Genomic DNA, 13315 nt, shown 5'->3' with positions numbered 1-13315 from the left:
TTTGACACTTTTTCTCTCACCTTCACCCTGGGTTTTTTACTGATGGGGAAGAATTTGGTGGTCCTGCCCCACAGGTGCGGCAGGTAAGTAAGTCTAGTAACTGTGTGGATGTAAATGTTTGACTTTCTAAGACTTTCTTCAAGTCTGTTCCAGATCTGTGGAGCATAGAAGTTGAATGCAGCTTCTCCATGTTACCGGTTTGGACTGAAAAGACTGGATCCAGATCGGAGAGGTACTGAGTCAGGAGGTCAATTGTGTATTTTATGCTAAATCAGATCAAAGCTTAATAAACAACAACTTTAAATTCCTACGTTGATTTAGATCTATAGCAAAAGCATTTCCAGTGGTCTTTTAACTATTATTATGAGGTTTTCAGCCAAAATAATAATAATAATAAAATGGTCTCATTTTTTCTGACATAGTTTCTGTAGATCGGCAGGAGTTGATTAGAAATTCACCTTGGAGTTGTGGACAGGACTGTTGCTGTGGAGTGAGCTAGCCTCCATTTCCCATCAGTTTACACTCTAGCTTACAGCCCCTCACAACCATAAGCTAACATTAGCGGTGCAACAAAAATGGCGAGCAGTAGGCTATCAGAATTATCCGGCCGAACAGTTTTGAGCCAGATTAGATGAGGAAACAAAGACACTGATCTTTTTGTTAGCAATTGGATGCATCGGTATGAAGCAGAGCAGGAAGTTTGCAGCAGTATCGTTCGTACGTCCCAACTGAGAGATTTTCCAACAGCATTTTTCCCGTCTGCTCCTGATTCACAGCAAGTTGAATGTAGAAATATTCAAAAGTATATCTTTAAGCTTAATTTTATCTATATATGTCCTCCATCATGAAGAAAATGCTAATAGAACATGTTAGGACACAATTTTCATCAGAGTGGGTCTTCAAAATCTACCCTCTGGTAGACTAAAAACAGAAGAAAGACCTCAGAACTCGACCAATGTGGTTTATTTTTTAGGTACTTGTGAGAACCTGAGCAGCAGAGCTCTGAATAACTTTCAGGTTCCTGGTTGATTTCTTTGATGTTACAATAGTCCAGGTTGACTAAAGATGAACCCATGGACTAGTTTCTATAGGCTTCTGCTCAGACGTCAGATCTTTAATCCCTGAATTATTTTTAAGATGATGGTTGGCTGATTTTGGTGTTGATTTTCTCCTTAGTTCAATTACTGTGATCCTAAATGCCCACTTTAACCTGCCTCTACAATTTATAATAACTAAAACTATGCAAATAAAACAGTGCAAAAATTTGCTATGTTGTCCGACTATGATTCATCCAGGATGTTGCAAAAAACAAACAAACAAACAAAAAAAACAGGCCTTTGTACTTTTTTTTATTATTATTATTCGAAGGCGATTTATAAAAACGTTTTCATTTTAGACTCCAGATCTTTTGAAAATGTTCTGAAATTTCTGCCATAGTTCTATTCTCCATCTGGGAGTTTGAATAAAATATGATTTCTTAATGATAAAAAAAAATTAGGAAATAATAAATGGAACTATAAACCGCCACGACTTTGTGGCTTTTTGATGTAAAACTGTGTGACTGACATAAATAAACTGATCTAAGCAGCTTAATGCAATACCAGTATTTGTACAGCAGGTGGCAGCAGAAAGCCGCTTCACTGGAAATCCTGGAATTCCTCCTCCAAACATTTCCTAAATCAAATTAATTTGTGCTAAATTGTGTGTCCGTGAATGGAAATATATTAATCATAGCAAGAAATGCCTTTTTTGTTCATTAAAAGGTATAAAAATAAAACCAATGAGTTCAAAAATGCCACAAAAGGCCTGAAATCTGTTAAAATGTACGAAAAAAACTGTTTGAATGCATATTTTTGTCTTCCATATATTAGTATTTTTAATGAAAAAAACATCAATCTGAACGCTACTTTATACGTCAGTTAGCATAAATGTAAAAAATGTGTTGTTCACTCATTTTTTTAAATAAAGGTTTACGTAAACAACCAACGCGGAAGCGGAAATCGATGTTATTTATTTATTTTCTTTTGTCTGAAAAACAAAGTGAAGTTGTTCCAATAAGACAAGCTATTTTTAATTTAAATTGTCTTCATGTTAATGCACATGTAAAATAAGATAAAATATTACTTCTATTTTTTAAAGATCTATAATAGTGTTCGAAATTACAAGTACGTTTTTCTTATCTTGACAGATTTACTCAGATTAGTAACAACAACAACATCTTTAATATCTTGAGATTGTGAACTCTGAACAGTAACTTTGTAATGCATGTTTTAAAAACTGTCAGACTTAAAATTATTTTCTTAATCCTCCTGATGTTTTACGCTAGCGCTCGGCCTTTATTTTGAAGGGCTGGTCTTTGTCTTCCGGTCACAATCCCTATGCTCTTGCCCGGCGCAGCGGGAGTCTGTGAAACCGGACCTTCAGACATCGGTTCCGACCCAGATGAAACCGTCTGTCTGAGCAGCCTGAGGGCGCGGAGGCGGATCCATGTTCGGTGGGTGACTAGGCTCGGTTCGTTTTTCGCCGTTGACTCAGCGCAGCAGCGGCCGCCACAATGAGCTCGGAGCCCGGCGGAGAGGACGCCGGCGCGCCGCAGGACAGGCCCGGGAACAGCTCCAACAAAGACGAAGAGCTGCACGCCGACGCCCCGCACGAGGAACGCGACGTTGCCAGCGGAGTTCGTCCCCCCGCGAGGCGCAACAGCGAGGAGCGCCCGGGAGGTGCAGCCGGGTCTCCGGGGCTCGGGGAGCGGGAGGCACGCGGCACGCCTTCGGCCCCGTCGCGGACAGCGAGCGGCCCGAGCTCGGGTTCGGACGGCGGCAGCCTGTTTTCCTGGCTGCAGAGGAGGATTGTGAGGCGGGGGCTGTTTGTGGACCCCGCCAGGGACAATTTCAGGACAATGACCAGCCTGTACTGCTCCATGAATCCTGCAGTTGAGTCGGTGAACCTGAGCACCCAGACCCACGGAGCCGTGTTTAACCTCGAGTACTCCCCGGACGGGTAAGACTAGAACTAGGGGGTGGTGAGTTCACGTGCCTCATGTTTTGTTTGAGTAAAGTGCAGGAACATGTCTGAGCTCGAATACTAACTGGTCAAGTGAACTAAGTTGACTTGACACGCAGACGAGCACAGCCAGAGGTCAGCTGATCAGGAGGTAAATCCTGCAACCGAAGCAGGTCAGGCTGAGCAGTCTGGGTCATCTTTGTTTGCGTGAGTGGACGTCGCTGTCTGGGCACGCGGACACTGCTCTCGTACTGTATACCTGGAGAGAGCGGGGGTGTCCTTGCACGTGACGCCCGTTGTTTTCTTTATTGTTGAAGTCCCACTCTGATCATCTTTTTATCTATTGTTAAAGTGACAAAATAATATGAAACCTTTGTCGTTTTCTAGGACATAGTTTCTGCAGAGCGGCCTAGTTCATTAGAAATCCACCTCTGGAATGGTGGGCGGGGCTGTTGCTACTGAGCAACTCCGCCCACTGCTCTTTGTTGTTACTGAGAGCTCTCTGTTTACACTTTCTTGCCAGTTCCTCAGAAACCCAAGCTAACATTAACATGCAACATTGACTGTATAAGGTTGTGTCTGAATTCCCCCCTAATCACTATATAGTGCATCCCCCCAAAATCTACTAATTCCAAAATCGAGTGCACTGGAAATTTCCCAGAAGTCTTTGCGAAAAACTGTCTTACATGGATGGTCACTAGATTAGCTGATATTTTTATCGTGAGAAAAATGACCCAAGACCGTGTTAAAAACACCAGTAATCTCATTTTTATTGCAGTGGGTCTTTTCAATGCAGCAGCAAGTCTCTCCAGTCTTAATTCAAAAAATCCCCCCCATTTTTTTTTTTAAATCAAAGTATCTGCTAATAGGCATGACATCATCACCCCCCTTAAACTCTACAGTTAGGGTTGCATTCCTCGTTTTTTATTTACACCTGTCTGACCCCAAACTGTCTGCTTTGGTGGCCTTCAGGACTGACCTGGATGTTGGTTCTTCTTGTTTCTGGGTCACCACAGCTGCAGAGAAGTTTACCTTGATCTATTTTAGTTTTCCTTGTTTCTTTTCATCAGTGTGACTTTTTTTAAGGGGAACATATCATGCAAAACTCAACTTTTTTTGAACTTTCAAGTGTATTATAATGTTAATTCATCACAAAAAACAACCCCAAAGTGGAATTTTGATTCATTCATCTCTGACATTATCCCCTCCCAATCCCTGAGAATGACTGGGTCCTCACTCTCATACAAATGAATGTGGAGGAATTGCTCCTTCCAGGAAGAGTCGCACCCTCTTACTTCATGAAGATAGCAGGGATTGGTAAAATGCTTCAAATTTAGCGTCGACTCTGCGAAGAAGTGGTTCTTTTTGGTCCTAATCTACGGAAATTACAACAGCTCTCTGCAGAGGACGACTCTAGGTTGATGTAATGAGATTGAAACCTCTTATTTCTGGATAGAAAAAGGAGCTGGTGAAAAAAATGAGTTTTTTAGTGTACCAGAGATATATGATCACATATATTAGTGCTGCCACAAATTATAATGCTAATAGTTGACTAATCACAGATTATTTTTTTCAGAATAATCGACTAATCGGGTCATGTGCAAACTGGATGTAAAGTACACATCTTAACATCATTAGCTTTAAACTACCTAAAACTGAATTTGGCCACTGAAGATGCTAGTGCTGATTGCTAAAGGTGCTGAAATGGATTGCTGAAAATGCTGAAGCTGATAGCTAGCTAAAATGTTAGTTAAATAGCAAATTAGCCTAAAAAAACTGAAGAAAAAAATCTTTAATTGGCCTAAATATCTAGCATGAAGCTGTAAATTAGCTAAACTCCAAAATAACCTAACAAACATTAATAAAAGCCAAAATAGTCAAAAAAAGCTAACAGAATGCCATCACACCTTTCTTTTTACTACACTTTGGCTCCATATTATATAAAGTAACGACTAATCGACTATTAAATTAGTCGTCACGTACTTTAATACTCGATTAGTCGACTAAACGTGGCAGCCCTAATGTATATAAATACAGTTTCCTCTAAAAAGTTTAAGAAAGCATGATATGGGCCCTTAAAATGACAGCTGAGCAGAGTTTCAGATCAGACTGAAAACAGGATAGTTTATCTCCTTAACAGTGAATGAGAACTGGACAAAGTGACTCCTCCCTCTGGTGTTCCAAACAGGAAGTACCCGCTGGTCCCAGAAAGCTCAGTCATTCTGTCTGTCAGGTTGTTCTCTAGCTGCTCCTGGTTGGAGAAATCTGCGATGTGGAGGCCGATCCTGGTCAGATGTTACTCCCAGGTTTCTTCTCTGAAGAATTAGATGTTTGTTGTATCCAAATCTTTTGGAGCTCCTTGGGGTCGCAGAGTTGCAGACACAGAAAGTTGAGGGGTCACAAGTTTGCAGTTCTGAGAACTGGTTGGTCTGATCTGTTGGAAGAAAACCATCATCTGTATAAGAGTGGAAGTTCTGGTTAGAAGGAGAGCGTTTCCTTTGCCCCCTCCCCGTTGATGCCCTGCGTCTGCTTTTGCACCCCAGGTCTGTCCTCACGGTGGCCTGCGAGCAGACGGAGGTGCTGCTTTTCGACCCCATCTCATCGCGGCACATCAAAACGCTGGCGGAGGCCCACGAGGACTGCGTCAACAACATCAGGTTCTTGTGATTTTTGGGGGTTCTGCTGTAGCTGCAGAAAGGTCGGCTAACGTGCTCTTTCTGCAGGTTTCTGGACAATCGTTTGTTTGCCACCTGCTCTGACGACACCACCATCGCGCTGTGGGATCTGCGAAAGCTGAACTCCAAGGTGTGCTCGCTGCACGGACACGCCAGCTGGGTGAAGAACATCGAGTACGACACCAACACCCGCCTGCTCGTCACCTCCGGCTTCGACGGGAACGTCATCACGTGGGACACCAACAGGTAGGTCTCGTGAGGAGGTCTTCATGCAGACGTTTCAGCGGCTGGAGTTCAATCCTTAAAAGATCGTTTGACTCGAGGATGTAGTCAGACCAGTTTCTCCGTCCTCTGCAGGTTCACAGAGGACGGCTGCCCCCATAAAAAGTTCTTCCACACTCGCTACTTGATGAGGATGCGCCTGACGCCGGACTGCTCCAAGATGCTCATCTCCACGTCCTCAGGGTACCTGCTGATCCTGCACGATCTGGACCTCACGCAGTCCCTAGAGGTGGGCAGCTACCGCATGCTGCGAGCACGACGGACCCCGCTCAGCTCAGGTTGGTATGCTCTGATTAGCTCAAAACACAGTTTTAGGTCAATATGTGGGATCATAAGGAGAAAATCACAGAAGTGTCGCATCAATGTAGATGTTTCTGCAGAAAAGTCTGTTTTGACCAATGACCACGCTGACCCTGAACGCCTCGGAGAAAACACATGATAAATTAGAGCAGTTTTCTTTTATTTTTAACTGTGATTTATGTAACAAAATGGAAAATAAAACACATAAGAAGATCTAAAAAAACGTGCTTGAAAATTAGGAAATTGAGAAGAAAAACTTTCTAAAAAAAAAAATAATGATTCTGGAAACTTCTTTTGGTCCACCCATTCCTGGGACATGTGAGACTTTACCCTGTGACACTCAGAAAAATGCAACATATTGAACATCATGTAAATACTTTTGCTGGGGTGAAAATCATCTGGAGATGATGTTCCAGGGATAATCCGGTCTGGCCTGAAAAAGGTTTGATACCTCTGGTTTACAGTACACAGAAGACTGAGATGATGTTTAGAGATCAGATTTATTTATTTTGAAGAGCTATACTAAAAAATCAGTAATAACGTCTTCATGTTTGGGTTCATGAGATCATTCAAAGATTCATTCATTTGTTCTCTTGCTTCAAACAATAAAAATATTATAAAGTTGAAGAAGAAAATGATCAGGTTTCTCCTCCATGTTGGTTTTGGACTCCACCCACTGATTGAAGTAGTCACAGGCCAAAGCTGGGTTTCTGATTGGTTGACACAAAGAGTCTTCTATTTGAACTCTAAAAATCTTACGCTGCGATGCCAGAACGTGCTGCTGGACCTCTCATCGCATCTGTACATTGACTTAACAGTGGAGCTGGACGCCCCTGACGCACAATTCACGTTTGGTGTGAACGCAGCTTCAAACTACAAGTGACTGTAAGATGGAAGCGTCTATGTTGGAGTGTAATGCCTAATTGATGCATCAGTTTCTATTCCTAAAACCCAATCAGATTAATCCATCTGAGTAAGGTTGTCAATCGAGTCGATCGACTTATAAAATTTAAAAAATGGTTTCCAAATGACATAAATAGATAATCGATCATGGAAAATACCAATAGAATTGAGGTACGGTAGGTTTATTTTGCTATAACACAAAGATATCCATCACTGTGGACAACACACTTGATGGTGGCAAAAAATATCTATCTTTTTTAGATGAGACCAAAACGTGATCAAAGTTGGACTTAAAGCTCCAGGGAGAACAACAGTGGTTTTAGCCCCGCCCCCACCAGCATCACCAACACTCTCTGCAGCTGCTTCATGCAAACATCCAAACCCGTTCTTGTTTTTTCTCCTCAATCGTTTTTTTTCATTCCAGCTGAAAATCTTTTCTCATGAAATGAAGGCTTTTCATATGTCCTCTGCTGATTGATGACCTCCTCTAAAGCTGTTTGTGGTTTTACAGATGGAGGCACATCAGCGTCCAGATCAGCTGCTCCACGCCAGGGAAACGACTCCAGCAAGATTCACCCTCACAGAGAAGGTCGCTCAGCGTCCTCCTGAAATGCAGTGACCCATGGCACTTGAGGGGAGATGTTTACCTGCTCTGCTCTTCCTCCTCACAGGCCTTTCTCCTCGGAACAGCCTGGAGGTTTTGACTCCAGAAATCCCTGGAGAGAGGGACAGAGGGAACTGCATCACATCCCTGCAGCTGCACCCTAAAGGCTGGGCCACACTCATCCGCTGCTCCAGCAACATGGACGACCAGGAGGTGAGCACGTCTGTCCGTGGGGTCTTTGGTGACCTCTTTACACCGTCACCTCTTTTATTCCTGAGAGCAGAACAGCCTGTGAGCAAAGAAGCAGACTGAGCAGAACCTACAGCTTGTCAGAGCTTCTGCGAGAACTACTCAAACTCTTCAGAAGATGATATGAGAAACTATTTTGGATTATTTCTTCTATATAGACAAACCCTCTGAAAGCTCCTTACAGGAAGTGATGTCACCAAATCCAGGATTCCCTTCAATGGGAGAATGGGGTAGAGTAGCCTTTTTCTATGCGAGTAACTGTTACATTGGCGGAAGGAAAGAAAAAACAACCTACATTTGCTTTGTTTTATTTCTCATCTGAATCTGAAGGACATTTTATTTTGAAAAACTACTGGATTATGTCCACCACATCCAACTCATTATTGACGCACGTCGATTGGGTCGGTCACCCGCCCAAAATCCATCTGCTATTTTCTTAAAGCAGAGACTGCTAGACTGAAATCTCCAAGTTAGTGAAGGGAACAAAAACATTTGGGAAATTTTAGGGCTACGAATGTTGACGCGTTAACGCGCGCGATTAATAAAACATAATTAATTTGTTAGTATTTATTCTTCGCGCTCAGGCGTTCTGCTGTGAGATCAGCGTAATAAAACTCAGTCTAAAACAAACTTAAACTTTTTTTACATCCAGTGATTAAGATTTTATTAAATTAAAGAGCTAATATGGCATTTATTTGTAGTTTTTGGACAAAACCGATCTTCTATTTTAATAAATAAGGCGGCGAATTAACGTCTGTCTGGTGGCTGTAATGTAGCAGCAGAGCACCTGCTATGAAGGGCGGAGCAAAATGCAGCTGTCTGCCATGAGAAATCCAAGGACGAAACTGACCAATATTTTATTTGGGATGGGGACCTACATGGATTTTCCACAATAACAAGCACCAGCGTTGTCTAAAAAATAAGGAAACTCCGGGGAAAGTCCTACCCCCGATGCCGCGGAAAGCGAGCAGTTCAGAGAAGACAGACACCCCCCCACCTGTGAGCAACTAACCTGAAATCCAGCTGGATCAAACTTCTCCCCTAAAAATGTTTTACTATTTTTCACAAGTATAATAAAGCAAGTTTATGAAGGAAAAGCTGGAGAAAAGGGAAATAGAATTATAGGAAATTGTAGGCCACAGAGTTCTTAGGAGAGAAATTCTCACTTTTTGGGCTGCCTGGTGTGACTTTAGCCTGGGTTTTTATGTATTTTCATTCAAAAATATGTTGATTAGTTTTCCGACAAATTTTATTCTTGTTTTTATAAAATTACACCTTAAAAAAATCATTCTATGTTGTAAAAAAAAGTTTGTTAAACATTTTTGGGGTTTCTACAGCAAAATAAATACAATTTTTTTCAGGCAGAATTTTCTGTTTTTGCACGTTTTTATGTCTATTGTGTGAATATAACAAAAAAGGAAAAGGAAAAATGACAAAATAAAGGTAGTGTCACCTAGGAGAAGTTGTACTGATTAAAATGATACCAAATAAGCATTCTTGCAAATACAGCAACTAAATATAAATAAATACGATTAATCACAGTTAATTTTTTCCAGATTTGCGATTAATTCGTGATTTTTTTGTTACGAGGATGTTACAAATAAAGTTATTCAAAAGGTGGGTTGTTATTTTTAGGCCCGCGCACAATGACGCATTAACGCATGTGATTTAAAAATTATGATTAACTCATTAATATTTATATACGCAAATTAAACACACCACACAGAGCAGCAGACATTCGCTTTGCCTCGGCAGTGCAGTTATTTTTTTTAATAAATTCCTGGCCTTTGTTATTTTTAGAAAATACCAGTTTTAGAGACCATTTTTGTTTTTATTTATCTGCCGTACCTATACAAAGCTGAAGCTGGCGTCTGAATTTTTATCTTTCACTTTAACAATCATGGATGAAAGAAAAATCTATATTATATGCAAAATAGAGCTGTCAGGCGATTAAATTTTTTAATCGCGATTAATCGCATTGTCCATAGTTAACACGCGATTAATCGCATATTAATATGTGACCTTTTTTTGGGGAAAAAATGTGTGCTTCGTGGAATTTAGTAGTTCTACATTAATTATGAAAACAAGAATGACAATAATAATAGTTTTCATCAGAAATACTTTATTTTGTAACATTGTATTGAGATAAACTTTTTTAACAATAAAAGGCTGTAACATAAAATGCCTAACAAAAGCCCAAGTCCAAGTGAAGGGCATTTTAAATTCAAAACTTCAATCAACGTTCAGTAAAATAAAATAAAAAAACATCAAAAATAAAATTTCCATTTTCATGTTCTTTTTTTTGTCAGGACCAAATCTTTTCCTCCTCTGCTGAACTACAGTAATAAATGAAATAGAGATTTATCATTTCCAATAAACTTTTGTTTTTTAAAACATTAAAGACTGAGAAAAGCGGGATACTCTGTGGATAGTTTGAAAGTCTGTTACTGCCGCCGTGTTCTCTGGCTGCAGCTCAGCAGAGCTCACGCCATGAATATGCCGGCAGACAGACCGCTATGCTGGGGCTGGATCTCGCTTAAACCTCCAGAACATTTAAAACGTCCCCCGGTGCGCTTGCTGTTCAGAACGTCGGGGGTCCGCAGCTCTCGGTACGCGGCGCCGGACGCGAGCCGGTACCACCAGACGTGGTACTGGACGCAAACCGGAGCCGGGTTAGGGTGCAGGAGCTCTCCAGGTCCTAGCGCCGGGCCGGTTCTAGCTCGCAGCTCGGTGGTTGGAGACCCGCCCGTGATCCCGTGAGAGCAGCCGGTGAGAGGACGATGAGGGACGCCTGCGCGTGCGGTATGGAAAGGCACGTATGAGAAAATCCCATTGACTGTAAAAATAATGGACCTATGGAGCTATGAGGTCCCCCCATTATATACAGTCTATGGAAAGTCCGTGATTAATGCGTCAAAAAAATTGTCGGCGTCAAGCACACGTCAGATTAATGCGTTTTTAACGCGACAAATCTGACAGCCCTAATGCAAATACAAATGAAGCTTAGAGCAGTTGTAGATATTTTATAGAGAATGAAGATAAACAGGTTTCTTTTATTTTGAAGTCAAATGCTTTTTTTTTTTGTTTCTTCACTGGATCTTTTCTGCCAAAAAAAAGGTTTTCTAAATATGTTTGTTTTTGTTAACTTTGCTAGTTCTTTAAGAAAGCAGCAGATGGACTTTGAATGACCGGACGACTTGACATGCATCAAGAATGAGTCAGAAGATGTGGAGAGAATCCAGTAGATTTTCAAAGTAAAACTTTCCTTTGGAATCAGATTGTAAATAAACTGAAGGTCATGATTTTTCTCTGGTACCAACACCATGGACCGGCCCGGGACGGCTGCTGTAGAGGGTTAATGTTGCCTGTAAAACAAACCAGAATCTAGAATTCTGATGTTAAATGAATGAACCTCAAAGTGTTTCTGCTGAAGCTAAAATATTTCTGATGTATGGTTATTCTTCTAGTGGTCTTTTGCTGAACTGACCTGACTTCAGTTTTTAAAGGTGTTGTGGTTTCCTTAAAAAACAAAAGCCCTCAAAGGCAGCAGACACAGAGCTGAGCTGCATGGTGGTGGGAGAGTGATGGTATGAGGCTGACGGGGTGGCGCTCCTGTTTTTCTCTACAGTGGACCTGCGTGTACGAGTTCCAGGAGGGTGCCCCCACCCGGCCGCTGGTTTCCCCCCGCTGCTCCCTCCGCCTCACCCACTACATCGAGGAGGCCAACGTGGGGAGGGGCTACATCAAGGAGCTGTGCTTCAGTCCGGACGGGCGGCTCATCTGCTCGCCGTACGGCTACGGCGTGCGGCTGCTGGCCTTCGACGAGCGCTGCAGCGAGCTGGCCGACTGCCTGCCCGTGCAGACCAGCTGCCTCAGGGAGGTCCGCTCCATCTACTCGCACAGCGACGTGGTGCTCACCACCAAGTTCTCCCCGACACACTGCCAGCTGGCCTCAGGCTGCCTGAGCGGACGCGTGGCCCTTTACCAGCCCAAGTTTTAGGAAGCGGAGGGCTTTCGTTCTTTCAGTCGAGCCGTCCGACGTTTTCTGAACCTCCAGACTCCATCCGTTATGTCTGCAGCCTTCATCATCCGCTGTTCGTGGAGCCACAAACTCTAAGAAAGGGATGCAAGCGTCTTTGTTTTTCTGTGAGGCTGAGGTCCTGATGGGCTCTTCAGTCCTCTCCGTCTCTTCTCCACAGGTGCTACTCAGACCGGACTGCAGCTCCGCCCACCGTCCCAGCAGTTTGGTCCTAAAGACACTCCAGGACAGCAGTCGCCTCCACTGCTGCCACTGTCCCCACCTGTGTGGTCTTCAAGGACTGTTCCTGAACATTATGTCATTTTTAAGGCAGCAGAGTTCAGAGACACAGGACTGTCTCTACTCTAATGTGCTAGCGCCTCCTGCAGGAGGCGTCACGCTCATGCCTCCTCTGGAGCACAGACTGCTGTGGTTGTCTGCTGCCAAACCTGCTCACACTCCTCTGAACTTCTGCTTTGGAGAAACTTTGGGAAGCATGTTTTTAGAGTGGGGCTGTGCTCCTGCACTGATGTAAGCAACAGGTTCAAAGCCAACTTCACTCTAAGCCTGAGACTCTTGTAGCTCCCATGATGCTCCTGGAGCTGGTCGGTCCTGTTTTTGGTTGATCATCACAGCTGCAGCTTTCTGCATCTTTTAAAAGAACGGACTCATTAAAGGAAGCTGCTGCTGTTTTTTTTCTCACAGTTTAGGGAGGGGGGGGTCTGTGATGTTCCTCATCATGCTTTTATTTTATGTGGTGCTGGTTTTAAACATGTTCTTTGTGGGTGTAATGAGCGACGCTGTGTGTTCTGGTGTGTGCACTGTTGAGGCCCCCCCAGCAGGGGGTCTCCTCCCCATCACAGGAATAAATGCTCAGCTTCTTTTTGACTGACAGGCTGGTGTTTGCTGCCACAGCAGCTCCTCAAGACAAACAGAAACCTGGAGTCCACGAAACTCTGAAGGGCCTATGCCATCCTAAATCAACTTTTTTTTAGCTTTTAGGTGTATTATAATATTAATTCCTCACAAATACACCTCAAAAGCAGTATTTTAATACTCTGAGCATTCCTCAGAGTAGCAAAGGAGATCACAAAAACGACAAATTTAATAAATAATTCATTCTTTAGTGTGCAAAAGGTAATATATTAGGGCTGGGTATCACCAATAATGTCCAAAATCGATTCGATTCCAATTGTTTTCGGTCCACTCAATTTGATTCAATTCAATTTTAGGTTTACATGGTTTCAATATGTATATTTTGAAGATGTTCATATTAATCTA

At 42.6% G+C, this 13315-nt stretch overlaps 1 protein-coding gene across 1 annotated transcript; it reads left to right on the top strand.

Moving 5' to 3' along the window:
* The first annotated feature begins 2354 nt into the window (after positions 1-2354).
* Positions 2355-12922, top strand: wdr32 (WD repeat domain 32). Its single transcript, XM_024272102.2, has 7 exons — positions 2355-3000; positions 5547-5660; positions 5727-5924; positions 6036-6238; positions 7675-7752; positions 7835-7980; positions 11645-12922. Exons 1-7 carry the CDS (start codon positions 2555-2557, stop codon positions 12014-12016), a joined length of 1557 nt encoding a protein of 518 aa, XP_024127870.1. The 5' UTR covers positions 2355-2554; the 3' UTR covers positions 12017-12922.
* Positions 12923-13315: the final 393 nt, after the last annotated feature.

Source organism: Oryzias melastigma, linkage group LG22, assembly GCF_002922805.2.
Source record: "Oryzias melastigma strain HK-1 linkage group LG22, ASM292280v2, whole genome shotgun sequence".
In the NCBI taxonomy this organism is placed as follows: domain Eukaryota; kingdom Metazoa; phylum Chordata; class Actinopteri; order Beloniformes; family Adrianichthyidae; genus Oryzias; species Oryzias melastigma.
Note: the sequence above shows the minus strand (reverse complement) of the source record. Positions and strands in the feature narration are given on the sequence as shown.